The 18,220-nt window shown below is 38.8% G+C and overlaps 1 protein-coding gene across 2 annotated transcripts; it reads left to right on the plus strand.

Moving 5' to 3' along the window:
• The first annotated feature begins 200 nt into the window (after window positions 1-200).
• Window positions 201-17,837, plus strand: Ire1 (serine/threonine-protein kinase/endoribonuclease Ire1). 2 transcript variants are annotated; one of them, XM_028312626.1, is made up of 15 exons: window positions 202-543; window positions 640-757; window positions 2,546-2,797; window positions 2,981-3,172; window positions 3,925-4,165; window positions 4,497-5,067; window positions 6,723-6,904; window positions 7,545-7,694; window positions 8,176-8,315; window positions 8,754-8,944; window positions 13,919-14,052; window positions 15,019-15,166; window positions 15,645-15,725; window positions 15,978-16,085; window positions 16,295-17,837. In XM_028312626.1, the coding sequence occupies exons 1-15, from the start codon at window positions 469-471 to the stop codon at window positions 16,748-16,750; spliced, it is 3,039 nt and encodes a 1,012-aa protein (XP_028168427.1). In that variant the 5' UTR covers window positions 202-468; the 3' UTR covers window positions 16,751-17,837. The 2 variants fall into 2 exon arrangements, with proteins under 2 accessions (XP_028168429.1, XP_028168427.1); XM_028312628.1 differs by lacking the exon at window positions 15,978-16,085 and having other exon boundaries at window positions 201-543; window positions 15,645-15,833.
• The last annotated feature ends 383 nt before the right edge of the window (window positions 17,838-18,220 follow it).

Genomic DNA, 18,220 nt, shown 5'->3' on the forward strand with positions numbered 1-18,220 from the left:
TACACAGTAGCAACATTATAATTTGTAAGAATATTATCACCGCTAAAAAGTAAAACAATGGCGTTAAAATATTGAAATACTAATAATTGTGCTTTTGACTAACATATATATTTAGTGTGATTAATGGTATCAAAAACTAAGCAAAATGCCAATGCATAATTATTTTTTGTTACTTTGTTGTGTGGTGTTTTCACCGTCATCAAAGTGATCTTGCCCGCGGGCAAATATGATGTTTCAAATTGCTAGAACACGACACAGCCTCGAGTTTTGGCTCCGGCTTGTGTTGTTTTATGTCAGCCAGCCAAGCCAATGTCATTGCTGTCAAAGTGTCAAACACGATGATATTTCCGTCACTTTTCCTTTGTATTTTTGGTGTTTTTCTTGTATTTGATTACAAAGAATAATGGGATTTGCATCATATTCGTTTTTAATTGTGTATATTGTGCTAAGTGTTTAGACAGTGTTAAAATGACATTATTATTTTTGGGGTTGCTTTTGTGTGGGGGCTTTGGCCTCGGGTCTCCTGACGATGCTGGTGGAAAGGTGAGCGCGACGTGAGAGTCACGCCGATTGCGTTGCATTGATTTTGCGATTATTACGTTATGTTCAGGTTGAGTGCATTATTTATACTTATTTTAGGAGAGCACAGAGTTGTCTCGTGCGCTAGACGACCGGCCTCTGTTGTTTGCCACGTTAGGAGGCGGCATGGTGGCCGTCGAACCTGTAGCGGGCAATATTATATGGAAACTGAAAGACGGTTAGTGAATTTATACTACTTACGCCTATCTAATTAATGAAATCTATAAAGGTATGTACATTTATTTTCACTGATAACCAACCAACCGAAGGGAAAAACCTTAATTCATTGTGTTAACAATCTACTGAACTGCTCCACATGGTGGTGTTGATGTTTTTCATCCACACTGAGCAAGCTCTTGTATAAGATTAATTGTTTTTTTGGTTGATTTATCAAGCTAGAAGCTATATTTAAAGAATCTATTATCTGTTTCTAAGGTTTGTATCTTTACAAATGCTTCAATACATAAATAATAGAAGATAGGTAATTGATTCAAACTGCGAAAAGTTTGTTCAATCATCAGGGTATTAAGATATCTAAGCCATTGGTCTTATCTGATTAAAATGACACTAATTAAACATGAAAGGAAATTATTTCTTTCTAATGAATTCTAGAATGAAACAGATACAACCAAAAGTTATAAAAAAATAATAAAAATGTTTATTCAAGAATAGTACAGAAACCTATATGAAACTGGAAAAACTTGTAATGAATTTTTTAGTGATTTGATAAAATGCTATTAATTTAATCATAGTAAGCCTTAAGTTGGCTTAGATAAAGGTAAAATCAATAATTCTATCATTATAACTGTAGTAGGATGTAATAAAATTGCAACAAATACAATGTTGCATGCAGGTCACATCACACAATAAGTAAGTACAGTTCAATAGATAAGAGACTTATCTCCGCATGGTGTGTCCAACACACATTATCTGCCTAAAATGCACCTGGTATGTGTCAAATATTATCAATACTGAGTATTAATTGGTCTTTTATCAAAAAACATTTCACACTGGCCAGTAGAAAGATCTAGAGTAAAGATTACACTCACATGGCCTAACACATGTTTTAATTGCATTTAATATGTAGGCCGACTTTTGGAAGGGTTTAGGTTTATCTATTATCAAGCTTTATCTGTATAAATGATAAGGGTACAGTGTAATTTCAAACTGAAATAACTTTGAAAATGAAACAACAGTGTTTTTTGATTAACATTTATTATTGCCTATTTTAAAATAAAAATTTAAATATCATGTTTTAGATTACATTGGGGTATGCTGTAACAAATTACAATGAAATAGTAATTTCATGGAAAAAATACATAAAAAAACTCATTTACATAATTTCAAAGTGTACTGAACTGCATTGAAGGCCAAACACAAAGTCATGTTATTTGAAAATCTAATGATATTTTTTTGGCTAACTATTTTTGTATCTTATGTCTTGTATTTTTTATTACAATGTGTGTTCTAAACAACAATGAGTAGGCAAACTTAACGTACAACATATTTCTGGAAGCCTTTGGAAACTTTCTACCCATCACAATACACGGAGCGGCCGCGGCGCAGGCGCCAAAACGGAATTACCAGTAGAATTGTTATGCATTATTATACTCAGGTTAAAAGAAATACCCATTTAATTGTTTTCAAGTGATAAATACTTGATTATGTATGACTGATTGTGTCTATCAGAAACATATTTCCTTGAGGATTATTGCCCTATTTATAAAAAACTGACTAGACACATGTAACAAAGCAATTAAAAAATAAGTTTTATTAATATTACTTACTAACAAAATTACTAACACATTTGCATCTAAGAAATGTTTATCAGATACATCTTTGTTGAAAAATCGCACTTCTTACAGCTAGATAAGATGCCACTGTGATTAGCTTCAAGTGCCACCATCTGCATGGTCTGCTTTACACTATTTACATAAATAAATAAACACGATCTTTTCTGTTTTAGAACCAGTAGTAAAAGTCCCCAACCAACATGCAAACCTCATGCCTCAGTTTCTACCGGACCCTCGCCATGGGTTCCTATACATGTACGGTCCACGAGGTGACCAGCAAATGCTTAAGAAACTGCCTTTCACCATACCAGAGCTGGTGGCTAACGCCCCATGCCGGTCCACTGAGGGTATACTTTATACAGGAAAGAAAAGCGACACTTGGTTCATGCTGGATCCCTTAACTGGATCTAGGGAACATGTTTCAGGTATTTTATTTCTGTTTTTAATGCTGGCGACACTGTTTTAGTTTGCCAGTGTAAAAAAATAATTATGGTATTGTTTTTCTTATTTCTGTTTCTAATGCTGGCGACACTATTTTAATTTGCCATTGTGAAAAAATAATAAATGTATTAATTGTTTGCGGTATTCTAATTTTAATTTAATTTCAGGTTTCGACAAATCGAAAATATTCAGCGAAAATTCGAACACATGTGAACCAGACAAAAAGAGGGGCATTTATGTTGCTAGAACTGAATACAATATTCTGATGCATGATTCCAAGAATACAAACCAGAAATGGAATGTGACGTTTTTTGACTACACATCCCATGCAATGGGGAAAGAAATGCTCAATGACTATGGTAAGTTCAAAGTTTTTTTTATTATTTATTTGTAATAAAAGGCTTTTGTTCGCAGGGTATGCCTTCAGGTGGTACCTTATTTGTTTCAAGAGTGATGTTAACTCTAAATCATACTAAACTACAATATCAAGAAGGACATGAGCATAAATAAAAAATAGTAAACAACATCCACTCAAATATTGATATCCGATTTAACTTATTATTACTAAAGATAAACATAATATTGTATAGTTTTTAATCCCCAACATAGAACATTTACGTGAATTTAATTACGACTCGATTCTTATCAGTGATATGCCACGGTTTTGTTGTACGCTTATGTCGTTGCGTAAATACGCCATGCATAATTACCTCCTTCTGCCATGCGTAAAAATTGTTTAATACATTTTTATGTCAATTTTAACTATTGTTATGGAAATAGTGCAGTAGTAAAAATCACATTACTTTTTATAATGTGTTTTGTCTAGCACTTATTACGACGTAGCCGACGATAAGCGTTCTGAAAAAGACAGTCGCGCATGGCACAGCACGCGTTCCTATTTCATTCAAACAGGTGTCCAAAATCCTGGCCTCGTGGACTTTTGAGGAACTAACTTAAGCTAAGCCATCCTGTTTCTTAGTCAAGGAATGATCATCTTAATGTTTCTCCATTAGGTACATATCAATGTATACTTTCGAGAGCGAGAGCCACAATTTCTGCAACATAATAACTGGAGCCCCTAGTAAATGCTTTATTATTTGTCTTGTTTTAGGCATAATACACTTTGCATCGACTTCAAGTGGTCGGCTGATGTCCTTTGACCGCAAAACCGGGGACCTAGTCTGGTCTCACAACTTCGAGACGCCTGTTGTGGCCACCTATCTGCTGGACAGAGAGGGCCTTATCTCCGTCCCTTTCAACTCTATCGGGGACGACACGCTTGACCACATCATGGAAGATGCCACTACTCTGAGGGATGGTCAAGGGATTAAGAACTCTAATATTGAGCTATAGTGAGTTTTATATTCTACTAACGTACTCTGTTTATTAAAGATATTAGACATTATGTCGTCATTAGATAAATACTGGTGTGAAATCTACGCACGATATAACACATGGCCATATCGTATTATAGAATTATGCTAACTTATTTACACACACGCGCTGCAATGTACTGCCCTTGTGAATAATGGTACAATAGTTAGAATGAAATAAATAATTTGTTAATTTGTTTGCTTTGTCGTGGATCGGAACTAATGCTTTCACATGGAGATTCCGTACTTATTCGTTTAGATATTGAATTAATTTCCATATAATTTAAATAAGCATTTACTTCTTCCACAGTCCTACGCTTTACGTAGGAGAGCATAACCATGGGTTGTACGCTTTATCGTCTTTAGTGGACAAGAATACTATAACAATATCGACAGGACACACGCAGCCTTTGCTCCTCGAAGGCCCAGCAACGGAAAGCGTGTCCAACGCGGAGAACAAATACGAACCGTTCACGAATGTACATTATAAACTGAACGATTTAAATCTACACGTCGCAGCTCCATACTTGTTATTGGGACATTACAAAGTTCCAGAGCTTACCACATCGTGGTCTCCGAAACTGCCTAATTTGAATCTTATGAATGAACGCGAGTCGCAAACGAATGGCATCAAACTCATCAATGGCCAAGTACACTCTACCACGGATAATGATGTTGAGAATGAAACGAATTTGAAGTCAAGTTCGATTTCGGTGTCAGTACAAACCGAGGAACTGTTCGAAGCTCTGAACTTCAGGCCAGATATATGGTACAAGCAAATGAATTTGTGGCTCCGGCAGCAAGAGAATACGGCTCTGAAGCTGGTGCTCATTATCCTCGTCGGGCTCGTCATTATGATGTTTTGGTATCTGCGTTATCAGGTAATTGATGTTGATTATTGCCTCTCAGTGTACATATTTACTGTAGTTACATAAACCGGCTTGTCGATCGAACAAATATCTATAATTTTTATGAGTTTACATATTTATTTTTTGTAATTACATAGAGATAGTAATTTATAACATAGTTATTTTCCCATAAAGGTAATACAAACGTTAGGAATTGACTCATAAATGTAATAAAATCCATTGGATTATTCGTCACTAACTGATAAGGTGATCTGTTGGTAACGGTACAGCCTATTACAGTGTCAGCATTATCGGAACTGTATAATGTTTCAGTCCTGCATTAGCAATGCGGGGCCCGCGGGGGCGTTTTTATCATACGTTCTTTGTTTCTGTCTACATTATCGTCACTATCCCATAAGAGCGCTTTCACATATAGGCGATTTAGCAGCGCGACAAACGCGCGACAGACGCGCTGCCGAAAATTTCATACTATGTGACAGCTTATGCATGTCTTCACATTATAAAAACGCCGCTGCCACGCTGCTGTCGCGCTACTAACGCCCTAATGTGAAAGCGCTCTGAGTATGTACGACTTAACGCACTCTGCGTATGTAAACTTCAAACCTAAGTATGTAGTATGTACGCTTAAAACAATACATTGACGCGTTTCTCCACGCACGTCTTTCAGAATGTCACACATTACCCTCGCTTGTTTAACATTCTCTGGATTATTTGTACCCATGGCAATTTCCTTCGGTTTGCTCAGATGGTTTGAGATAAAACCACAAAAGTATATTTGCATTGATTACGTAATCCATTAAAATTTAGATAGGTGTATTATTTAATTTAAACGTTACTAACCACCTTTCGTTCTACCTTATGCTTGGAAACGGTTTAAACTTATAATTGAGTAGTGCTAATTTAAATGCAATCATATATAATTTAAATTAACCACATGTGTCGCGTCACGTGTGTAGAATATTAATGCATATTTCGTTTGATTAATTACTTAGTTTCAAATGTTTGCAAAATAGATTAGGGTACTTATGTATGTCAATGGCATGCACATATTATATGCGTGCGACCGATAGCAGAAATAATTAAAGTACCTATTACATTTTAATATAAATGAAAAGTGGTGCTTTTAAATAATTATAGCGATCGATGTCCAACGATAAGACCGTTTGAATTGCATGTTTTATCTTCTGTAAATAGCTTGTATTGTTTGGTGTATAATATTGTGTGGAGTAGCTTCTCTATTCATTTAGATATGCATCGTGTGCCTGGTTCTATTTAGTTAGACATTATGTTATGTTATGGAGTTAGCTCTTAGTGTTTAAATTTAGTTTGCAGCATTGTTTCATAATACCAGCTTTAAACAATATCTGGCATGCCCACACTTAATCATTAGGTCTACGACAAATTAATTAATAACCACTTCAGCCACATAATCAGTTATGCTATTGATTAGTAGTTCGATAATTCTCATTCGCCCGGCATTCTAATTAATAAATAATTAAACTGTGTAAGATTGTCATTTGTTCTGAATTCTTTTTTTTCCATGGGCCTAATTTAAACTTCTATCATCATTAATTTGCATGATTGAATATTTGAATTTAGAATTCAAATATTGAGATGCTCATTTGTTTTAACATTGTTTTTTTTATCACGCGTGTTTTCTTTTTCAGGCTCGAGAATTTCAACAGCTCTCTCAAGGAGGTTCTCGCGGCTCGAATGTGTCTACGTCATCGAATGGAGAGATAACGGGATATTTAGAAGAAATAGGGGAGGGTGAAGTCAGAATAGGGAAGATAAGCTTCCACACAGATCAGGTGCTGGGCAAGGGCTGTGAAGGAACCTTTGTTTATAGGTTTGTAAAATGATTTATAATATTCTAGACTTTGTGATTCTTTAAAAGAAAAATAGCAGCTGAGATATAAGAAACTACTTGGTCTGCTAAAGTATGGGTAAACAATGTTTTGCCCTTAGCTCACTTGGTCTTTTGTATTTTTCATTATTTTTTTTAACTTAAAAACAGTGATACATTTTATTTAGACGTACCTATAATGTACCTTCTGTGATATAGCTTGACCTCTCCGCTGGACGATGTCCTATGTTCCAGTAATTTCAACACGTACGACGACACGTCATCAACACACCTAGATTTAGATAAACGAAATCATTGACGAATCGTAACAACAAATTGATTGATTGATTGAATAGCTTTAGATAACTTTTACGGCCGATGGGGCAGCAAGGTTCTGGAATGGAGGCCGCGTACCGGAAAACGCAGCGTGAGACGTCCACCTACAAGGTGGACCGACGACATAGTAAAAGTAGCAGGGAAGCGCTGGGCGCAGGCCGCTACCAATCGACCAACGTGGAAAGCATTGGGGGAGGCCTATGTTCAGCAGTGGACGTCCTATGGCTGAAATGAAGATGATGATGAGATAACTTTTATACTATAATCCGATCATACCAGTTCATCAACGTTGAATGAATATTTTCAGAGGAACATTCGACAAAAGAGACGTGGCGGTCAAGCGTCTCCTGCCGGAATGTTTCACGTTCGCCGACCGCGAGGTGGCGTTGCTGCGCGAGTCGGATGCGCACGCGCACGTAGTGCGATACTACTGCACTGAGCGGGATAAGCAGTTCAGGTAAGGTTTCCCAAAATAACTAAATCAGTAAAACAATATTATAATCCTTCGTGTTCGTTTGTGTAAAAAAAAAAGGGTAAACAAAATCGATGTAAATTGTAAACCAATATTAAATATAGTTCTCTTATGCCCGTTTTCACCATCAATCCCTAATTTTTAAGTGATCCCTATGAACACAAAATTCCTGTATGTGTTACCATAGGGATCACTTAAAAATTAGGGGTTGATGGTGAAAACGGGCCTTAGCCCTCAAGTTGCGTGCCCGATAGGGTTCATAAAATATAAACTTACGTATAGATTATGTAACATTATTTTGCATTGACGATTCTTATTGGCCAAATATTAGGTATGGTTTGCGCTGCTGTGCTGAAAATAAGGTGATCATAAATTGGTTACTTATTAACAAGATTCAGAATTTGGTGGTTACAAATGCTTTTTTAATCTCTAAAGTACAATCATGGTTATTCTTTAATTTTTCCAGATACATTGCTTTGGAGCTCTGTTCCGCAACATTGCAAGACTATGTGGAGAAAAAACTGAACTTTGAGTGCCGAATCGATGCCGTCGAAGTGCTCAGGCAAGCCACTATGGGACTGTCGCATCTACATTCGATGGATATAGGTAACTATTATTTAATATTTATGAATTAATTTCTTGATGTGATAACTTCGTTACTAGGAGAAATCGTGAGTGTAATTTTGACCCCAATAAACTTACTGTAATCTGTTTAAATTAAGATATTGTAACTATGGTGCGAATGGTGTATGAGCGCAAGTTTTAGCGTTAGCCTTTAGGTCCGGGTTCCACCAAAGCGGAGCGGAGCGTAGTAGTGTCGGGTGGATGAATTTTTCTATAGAATTTGACAGCGGCGGCGGCACGGCGCAGAATGGAGCTGTGCGGAACGAGGAATAGGTGTGGAAATAATGATTGATTGGTTATTCGAAACACTTCTCTGCTCCGTTCCGTCTTAGTGGAAACCGGGCCTTAGAAGTTGTATGCCTTTTCACCGCCTCAAAAGTCTAAAAACAATTAATCTAACTGTGCATCGTTTTCTTTCAGTACACAGAGACATAAAGCCCCACAACGTGCTACTATCGATGCCGACCGGCACCGGTGAAGTCCGAGCCATGATATCCGACTTTGGTCTCTCCAAGAAACTAAACATCGGCCGCGTGAGCTTCTCCCGGCGGTCCGGCGTTACCGGTACTGATGGCTGGATCGCGCCAGAGATGATCAACGGGGAAAGGACCGTGAGTATGTTGTTTATTGTAGTCTTTCAGTATACAACGAGGTCAGCGCCAGGACATAGCGAGGTCAGAGCCAATATATAGCAAGGTCAGAGCCAGTACACAGCGAGGTCAGAGCCAGTACACAGCGACGTCAGAGCCAGTACACAGCGAGTCCGAGCCACGGGGAGAGGACCGTGAGTCTGTTGTTTATAAGTCTTTCAGTACATAGCGAGGTCCGAGCCAGTAAAAATCGAGGTCAGTGCCAGTACACATCGAGGTCAGTGCCAGTACACAGTGATGTCAGAGCCAGTACACAGCAAGGTCAGAGCCATGATATCCGACTTCGGTTTGTCCAAGAAGCTGAATATCGGTCGCGTGAGCTTCTCCCGGCGGTCCGGCGTCACCGGCACTGATGGCTGGATCGCTCCGGAGATGATTAATGGGGAGAGGACCGTGATTCTTGTTATAGTCTTTCAGTACATAGTGAAGTCAGAGCCAGTCCACAGCGAGGTCAGAGCCAGTACACAGCGAGGTCAGAGCCATGATAGCCGACTTCGGTTTATCCAAGAAACTCAACATCGGCCGCGTGAGCTTCTCCCGGCGGTCCGGCGTTACCGGTACTGATGGCTGGATCGCGCCAGAGATGATCAACGGGGAAAGGACCGTGAGTATGTTGTTTATTGTAGTCTTTCAGTACACAACGAGGTCAGAGCCAGTACACAGCGAGGTCCCAGCCAGTACACTACGAGGTCAGAGCCAGTACACAGCGATGTCAAAGCCAGTACACAGCGAGGTCAGAGCCAGTAAACGGCGAGGTCAAAGCCAGTACACGGCGAGTTCAGAGCCAGTACACGGTGAGGTCAGAGCCAGTACACAGTGAGGTCAGAGCCAGTAAACAACGAGGTCAGAGCCAGTACACAGCGATGTCAGAGCCAGTACATAGCGACGTCAGAGCCATGATATCCGACTTCGGTTTATCTAAGAAGCTCAACATCGGTCGCGTGAGCTTCTCCCGGCGGTCCGGCGTTACCGGTACTGATGGCTGGATCGCGCCAGAGATGATCAATGGGGAAAGGACCGTAAGTCTGTTGTTTATTGTAGTCTTTCAGTACACAACGTGGTCACAGCGAGATCAAAGTCAGTACACATGGAGGTCAGAGCCAGTACACTATGAGGTCAGAGCCAGTACACGGCGAGTTCAGAGCCTGTACACAGCGAGGTCAGAGCCAGTACACAGCGAGGTAAGAGCCAGTACACAGCGAGGTCAGAGCCAGTACACTACGAGGTCAGAGCCAGTACACAGCGAGGTCAGAGACAGTACACAGCGAGGTCAAAGCGATGATATCCGACTTCGTTTGTCCAAGAAGCTCAATATCGGCCACGTGAGCTTGCCTAGCTTGACCGTGACTTAAGTGACATGTGAAATCTTCTTACACAATGTCTACTTGCGATATGTCAACAGGTTTGCAGTCGCAGTCTTGCGCTGACTCTGTTTATGCAGATTATAAAGGATTTTCCACACTGCGTGCTGTGGTCTGCGGTCAGGTCAAAATGAACACAGTTGCATCATGTATGAACAATATTGACAATCTCTGATCTGATAGGTACAAGCAAAGGTCCTGGTCCTGTCCAAACTGACAGGGGTAGGCTGCGTTCATTTGACATGACCGTAGATCGCATCCAGTGTGACAAATGCCTAATAAATATACAACGTGTCCCAAAATTCAAGGATAAGCCGGCGCCGCAGGGTGGACATAGTCATGACTGCTTTAGGAAAAATAAGAAAAAAAATCTATCTCAATTATTTTTTAAGTTACACAATAAATTGACTTGACTTCATCATCAGGACCCTGAACATCGTCTAGCACTAAAGTGCTCGAAAAGACAAGTCCAACGAACCCAAACTAGATGTAATTCCGCCGTTTCGTTAAGAGTTCTTATNGATTTCTGTCTTTTTAGTTGGGTTTAATATTGATAATTCATTGGTTTCGGTTACTGAGTTTTTTGATGATATTGTGTATGTTAAACCGTTGTGAAATCTCTGCGGAATCCTGTTAGCTAATTCTAAGCCTATTGTACAGAAAAACGAGTTAAAATGGTTGCATATTTCTTTTGTGTCTGTTATTATATTTGACGATATTTTAAGTTTAATCTCAACGTGATTGGTTTTATTTTTGTTATTCGATAAGTTATTAATTAGTTGCCACATTTTTAAGGGATTCTGTTTACAATCACTAAAAGCTTTGTGATAGTACCTATTTTTGGCAGATTGGATGCTGGCGCTGACTATATTTCTTTGCTTAGTAAAGTCCTTTTTCAATTTGTCCTCATGAGGTGTTACCTTCATTTTGTGCCATAGATTATTCCTGGCGTTGATTGCTGCAATTATTTCTTTACTAATCCATTCTTTTCTGGGAAGATTAAGTATCTTGTACTTTTTATTCATATTTTTATTCATGGCTACCAGAATTAACTCTTCCAACGGTTCGTAGTCATTGTCTAAGTTCATAATTGAATCTTCAACTGTTTTAAAAAAGCTGTGATAATTTAGTACTTTATATTGCGTTCTCTTAACGGGTACAGGAGTCTGTCTATGGATTTCGAGATATATCTGTTTATGATCAGATAAAGCCGACTCGATTACAGCCATATGAAAAGTATTGTCATTGAGATCGGTGCATATATGGTCCAATATAGTTTTAGTAGATGCTGTTTGACGTGTGCAGTAATCTGCGGCGATTTTGTTTAAAATTATAGTTTTATTTTCTCGTAACACTTCTTTGTAATCCTTTACGCATTTTTCATCGCTAAGTAGATTTAAGTTTAGGTCTCCAAATATGAGTGTTCGTTTTCTTTTTGACAATTGATGATTGTAGACTTCAAGAAAGTTACTGGGATTCGAGCTTGGCTGTCTGTAGATGGCTCCAATGTCCAAAGAGAGCGTTTTTAAGTGCACCCACAAGAAGTGATTACCGTCCTCAAGATGTTCCTCAACACATTCATGCCTCATGTCATTGTGTACGTATATAGATACTCCTCCGCCTCTTGCATTTGTTCTATAATTGTAGTAATGCATATAGTTGGGAATATTCATTCTTTTCGCTTCATTTTCATTCTTAATCCAAGTTTCAGTCAATATTATGGCATGTATCGTTGTTCCAAAAGATTCTATTATACATCTGAGTTCGTCTAATTTTCCGAGTTTTACAATGCTACGGACGTTTGCATATAGGAATTTAATAGATTTTGCCTGTTGTGTTACATTTGTATAATTGCTGCTGATCTCATAGGTTATGAATTCTGGTTTTCCTTTTTTAACTTCCTTATTTGTAGAATTAATTAGTTTTTTGACTCCTGTTTTACGATTTTAGGCACTCCTTTTACATATTTTATTGCTAAGTTTTTCTCACCATTGTCTGCACGTGAGCGTAGTTCCTCACGTAAATCCATAAGGGCTTTTTGTTGTTTGGGTGTTTGGTCCGAATATATTCTTATCGAATCATTTCTTACTTTAGATTTGTTCTTCAGAATGTGTTTTACCGTCTCCTCTGACGAGAACTGGACTTTCAGGGGTCTATTTTTTCCTTTTTCAAATTTACCTAAGCGTATCAACCTTTCCGGGTTAGGACATTGTGGATAGATTTCTAGTAAGATTTTCGATGTCTCGCTTTTATCGATTCCTCTTCTTTCTTCTACATTTTCTGTATATTGCTCGGGGATACCCATCATTATGATGTTCTTGCTTCGTATTTCACGTTCTCGAATTTCCATAATTACGTAATTCCATATTTATTGACTGGACTATAAGTAAAATCGGTTATAAATAAAACCTTGTTAAAGATCATGGTCCATGACTGTGTTTATGATATGTAGAAGCTTTGCGAAATAAATTAAATGGATCATAGGTTCTCCTGCGTTCGTCGTCGTCCTCCTGCGTTCAAGGAAAATCAATTATGGTCAAAAATATTTGTTACTAGCTTTTTCCCGCGGGTGAAGCCGCGTGAAATTTAGTTTGTCCCAGATCGTCATAAATTATAGCCTAATGTTATTCTGGGTTATAAACAATAATACTGTAAAGTTTCATCAAAATCCGTTCAGTAGTTTTTGCGTGAAAGAGTAACAAACATCCAGACATCCAAACATCCAAACTTTCGCATTTATAATATTACGAGTAAGTAGGATGCATAAAAAACAATCAGACACTAGTTGATTCAGCTCAAATAAGACAGACAGGCATTGGAGTTCCTTCGAACTGTATTTAAAATTCATCCAATTTTTATCGCTTCTTACACCTCTTTATATTTTACTTTACATTTTTATTTATACTTAATGTTCTGTTTCCAGGCTAGTGATAATCTTCGTGCCGTCGATAAGGCCGCGGCTCCTCCACGCGCGGTCGCGGTCGATCGCCATCGAGACGGCGGTGGTGGTATCGCGGCGTACCGACGTCGGCGACTGGTGGCTGCTCTATATGCTCGCTAGGAACATGGACCCCCTCATTTATAGGTAACACTAGCTTTCCGCCCGCGGCTTCGCCCGCGTGGAATTTTGTCTGTCACAGAAAAACTTTATCGCGCGCGTCCCTGTTTCAAAAACCGGGATAAAAACTATCCTATGTTCTTTCCCGGGACTCAAACTATCTCTATGCCAAATGGCAATGCCAGATTTTGTATGGAAAGTGGCGTCTTTTTTTTTTCGCGCGGCCATCGACCAAACTTTATTTTTTGATTACAAAACAGTGTAATAAACCAAACTTACTATGGCATGTATACCTCTAAACTCAGTCTGAACTGAGTTACAAGCATTAGAAGTTTGATTATTTTCATACTAGATTTGCTTTTTGGCGNATTTTGGGACACGTTGTATAATTTTAATATAAAGAGTAATCTCAAAGTATCTAAATCTATGAAAGTTCTGGAAAACACTTGGAGGGAGTGTAAGAAAGGCCGTTTTAACAGTTATTATAAATAGTATAAATGAACATTATTTCCGCAGACGACATCAGTGGACATCTTCTCACTGGGCTGCGTGTTTTACTACGTGCTGTCTAGAGGGCAGCACCCGTTCGGTGACGTGCTGCGGCGGCAGGCCAATATACTTACTGGGGACTACAATTTAGACTTATTAGAGTAAGTAGCGAGGTACATAGTTTATTATTGCATTCTTTGATTGTCAGTAAATATTTAAACTTCTTCTTCTTTTTTGATGATGTTGGCAATACACGTCGAGGTCGACTTGATTTGTGCCATTTTCAAGTATATAAGTGATACAAGTTACAAAATGAGATCAAGTAATGATATTATGAAGGATGATAGATGATACCCCTTCCCACCCTTTGAGTCTCAGTAAAGTTGTGGTGCTTTACTGAGACTTCCTATGGACAACTTGAGAGAACCAGAAGAATCACGATGCACTGTTTTGCTCGCCCACACTCATGCACGTTCACGAACACTCAATGGTTAATAATCCACCATTATTACACATTAAAGTCGCTCACACACGAATTTGAGGAAATAAAACAAAACCGCTAACATGACGCTTCAGATTCCCGCTAAGAAGTCCATATTTAAACTTCCATTGTACCCTACCGGATGGCGCAAGTACACTATGCGGGAAATTGGCCAAGACATAATGTGAACACCATCTCGGTTACTTTCTCCTTCTTCCACCACATACTTCGGTATGCGGGCTAGAGGTTCGACTTGGACAATTTTCGGCATACTGTACTTGCGCCATTATGATGAGTAATTAACGTATTTTTAGCTCCACCTGTAACACATTACAGCTTTATCAATCTCCAAGGGTATGTGACCTCTGACACACTGTCACATTTGATACAGAATACTTTTCCGTAGAAATGTTTAAAAGATATACGTAACGTATCATACTAAGGCTGAGTTGCACCACCTGACTAACCGTAACTATAACGATAACCGGCGTTTTTTGTATGGAGTTTGATAGATTTTTGACGTTTGTCAAAGTTAAAGTAAGATGGTGCAACCCAGCCTTTTAGTCCTCCATGGAACCATAAAAAAGTTGCTTTTGTAGGAAATATTTACCTAAACATACTAAAACCTTATCATTTTGTCCCGCAGTAAGTACTTGCCCGAAGAAGAAGTCCTCGTAACGAAGATTCTAATCCGCGCGATGATATCTGCTCGGCCGAGCGCCCGGCCTCCATGCGAGACTGTGCTCAAGTATCCCATGTTTTGGGGCAAGCAGAGCATACTTAACTTCTTGCAGGTGCGTATATTTTACAGGAAAACCAGGGATTCTTTCGTCCGGCTGATATAAGGTGTATTCTCAAGTGTATTGCCAGCGCCGCCGCCGTTGCGCCCCATTGTTGCGGGTACCGTTGTTACAGCCGCATAGTGTGTGAACGCGCTAAGGCTGTTTATACATGAAACCGCTTATTGTCGCCGCTGCGGCGCCTTTGAATTAATCACCCTAGAATTTATATGGAGCCTTATAAAAGAAAAGGCGGCTGTGCCGCTGCTGCTGTGGTGTCATGAGAAAACTGCCTAACTGCGACATTTTTTGTACAGTACGTGCCTTATTACTCATAGCATTGATTTAGTTCGTTCGTTTCAGCCAAATGACAAAACAAAAATTACATCATAATATTCCGTGTTTCCGGGGCCACAAACAAGAGAAATACGGATAAATTAAATAAAACTGTTTAAATGTGGAATGTAAAGCTATAATAATTCCGTGTTTCCAGGACGTAAGCGACCAAGTGGAAAGCTGTTCCATCCCGTCCACGGAGCACCCACTAGAAGCCGGTGCACGCGTTGTAGTGCGAGGTGACTGGCGCGCGCACGTGTGTTCAAGCGTCGCGGGTGATCTGCGCGCGCGCCGCACGTATCGCGGCGACCGCGCGGCGCATCTCATCCGAGCCATCAGGAACAAGGTCAGTGTCTTGAAAAAACAAAAACTGTTCCACCTCAAAAATAGTGAGGTTGATGCCCGTTTTCACCATCAATCCCTAATTTTTAAGTGACCCCTATGGTAACACATAACAAGAGAGGCTTAGTTATTCCCGCGTTGACGAGGCGGTGACTGGCGCGCGCACGTGTGTTCAAGCGTAGCGGGTGACTTACGCGCGCGCCGCACGTATCGCGGCGACCGCGCGGCGCATCTCATCCGAGCCATCAGGAACAAGGTCAGTGTCCATGGATTTTGACCCACAGATCAAAGGAATCGGATACCTGAAATGTACCTTCATTCTCGTCCTTGCATCGTCCTACATCGTTACATAATGTCAGTCTTAGCGAAGGCAATCTTGAAACAAACTTGAATAGCCGGTCGCGATGAGACTATAATGATACGTATTGCCGAACATTTGTCTTGACCCAAGTTATCTTTTTCCAGAAACATCACTTCAGAGAACTAGAATCCGAGGTTCGGGAGAAGCTCGGAAAGATCCCGGACGGTTTCATCACGTACTGGCTCCGCCGCTTCCCGCTTTTACTACCGCATGTCTGGCTCCAAATGCAACAGTTCCGCCACGAGGACATTCTGCAAGCTTACTACCCTCATGCCTTCACCTTCACCCGCGAAGACGTACCCGAACTAAACGATGACCAAGAATTTGAACCCTACGAAGACACCAACGAACTGTTCGTCAAAAGCAAAGTCTACGTCGACGAGGACCAAGAAAAACCCAAGTACTACAGAATCAAAGAATCACCCCGCAAGTCCGACTGGAGAGCGGAGGCGCGCGACTTCAAAACGAGACAGGACGACGTCAGACTGAGAGACAGGCATTACAAGAAGAAAGAGAAAAAGAGAGAGGAGATACCTGTCTGGACATTGCCACCGCAGTGAGTGAGTGCACAAATTTTTATGTGATCAAACATATACTTAATGTAACTTTGGTCTCTTAGATTAAGGAGATAATGTCCTAGTTTCGTCTGCTAGAGGCGTGATTCGCCGATACGGTATGGAAATAATTGAGGTTTAAATAATGAAATAGTGAGCTTTGTTACTTTGTAAATAAGGAATAACAAGATTTGCCATCTTAAATTTTTGCCCCAACACAACAGTGAGAACTACTGAGTATATTAAGCATAGGCTAGGCCAAGGCCTTGTTTTTGGAGATCTCTTTTATCACATGAAATTAGATATTACCGTCCGCACAAATAATTATACTTGCACACGAAACGTCATGTATTATGGAGTGCAATAAATATGAACAATTGGAATAGGAGCAATTGGCCTACTATTGGTATAAGTAGATATTTTATACTGAATTTATTTATTTCTTTTATATTAATAAATTTTAATTATTACATAGCTATGACCACAGAGCCAATTTATCAACTCTATCAAGTATTACATTACTCAAAACAATTTTGTCAATTTTTTAGATGTTTTTCACAGTACACGCAATCAATTTATGTACTGGATGTACTTTTAATAAATTTATATTCTTGGTACTATTTAGTTTAGGTGAAAAAATATCTAATCACTAACCAAATGAAATGTTTTGTTATCAAATAATAAATTAGTAATTTTTAAGGTTAATAAAACATGACCTGGTTGCTGATAAGAGAATCTTCGATTTTTATATTGATGATAGTTTTTAGTATGTACTTACTATCTATACTTTTTTTGACACAATGTTTTCCTACGTAATATAGGAGACGAGACATTATTTACTGTAATAAATGTTAAGAAATACACTCATGGTAATAATAATGAATGTTCCTTTTACTATTAATTGTAACGTTATTCTGTGTTACACATCACAATATTGTATAAAATGGTTTATAATAATCCACAAATGATTTAAGTTACATTCACCATGTTTGTTTAGCATGTAATCTTAATGACATTCCTTGTAAGTTTTAATTGAGATATTATAATAAAAATGTCGATTTGAATTTATGAATGTTGGTGCTACAAGTGTCATGTATAAAAGACGAAAGAATGCAAAATTAGGTTAATTACTTTAGTTATTGTTTAAGTTTACTGTGTAGACGCACATAAGTTCTTAATTTATTAGGTACATTTCGTAAAATATTATAGAAAAATTTCTAGTTTGTACATAAAAAAAATGCAAACCGTTATACATAATTTTATTTATTTAACAACTGGAATTATTGTGACTTGTGCCCCACGGTAGTCTTGGTTGTGTAAGTCATTAATTAAGATTTGATTATTGTGTATTATTTGAAGATTTTTAATTAAAGACACACCCTATTAAATTGACTTTGTTAGATTAAGGGCTGATTTTTCAACCATCGGATATCTTTTAACTGAAGAATAAGTTTGGCACATTGACAGTTTTAGTAC

This window comes from Ostrinia furnacalis, unplaced genomic scaffold (assembly GCF_004193835.3).
Source record: "Ostrinia furnacalis isolate ACB-3 unplaced genomic scaffold, ASM419383v2 OfSCF4053, whole genome shotgun sequence".
Lineage (NCBI taxonomy): Eukaryota > Metazoa > Arthropoda > Insecta > Lepidoptera > Crambidae > Ostrinia > Ostrinia furnacalis.

Bases quoted from the DNA above. Each gene is read 5' to 3' on its own strand.
- Ire1 (XM_028312628.1), top strand. From the start codon at position 469: ATGACATTATTATTTTTGGGGTTGCTTTTGTGTGGGGGCTTTGGCCTC. The intron at 3,173-3,924 runs GTAAGTTCAAAG...GTCTTGTTTTAG, and splicing joins AGAAATGCTCAATGACTATG to GCATAATACACTTTGCATCG. The intron at 5,068-6,722 runs GTAATTGATGTT...TTTCTTTTTCAG, and splicing joins TTTGGTATCTGCGTTATCAG to GCTCGAGAATTTCAACAGCT.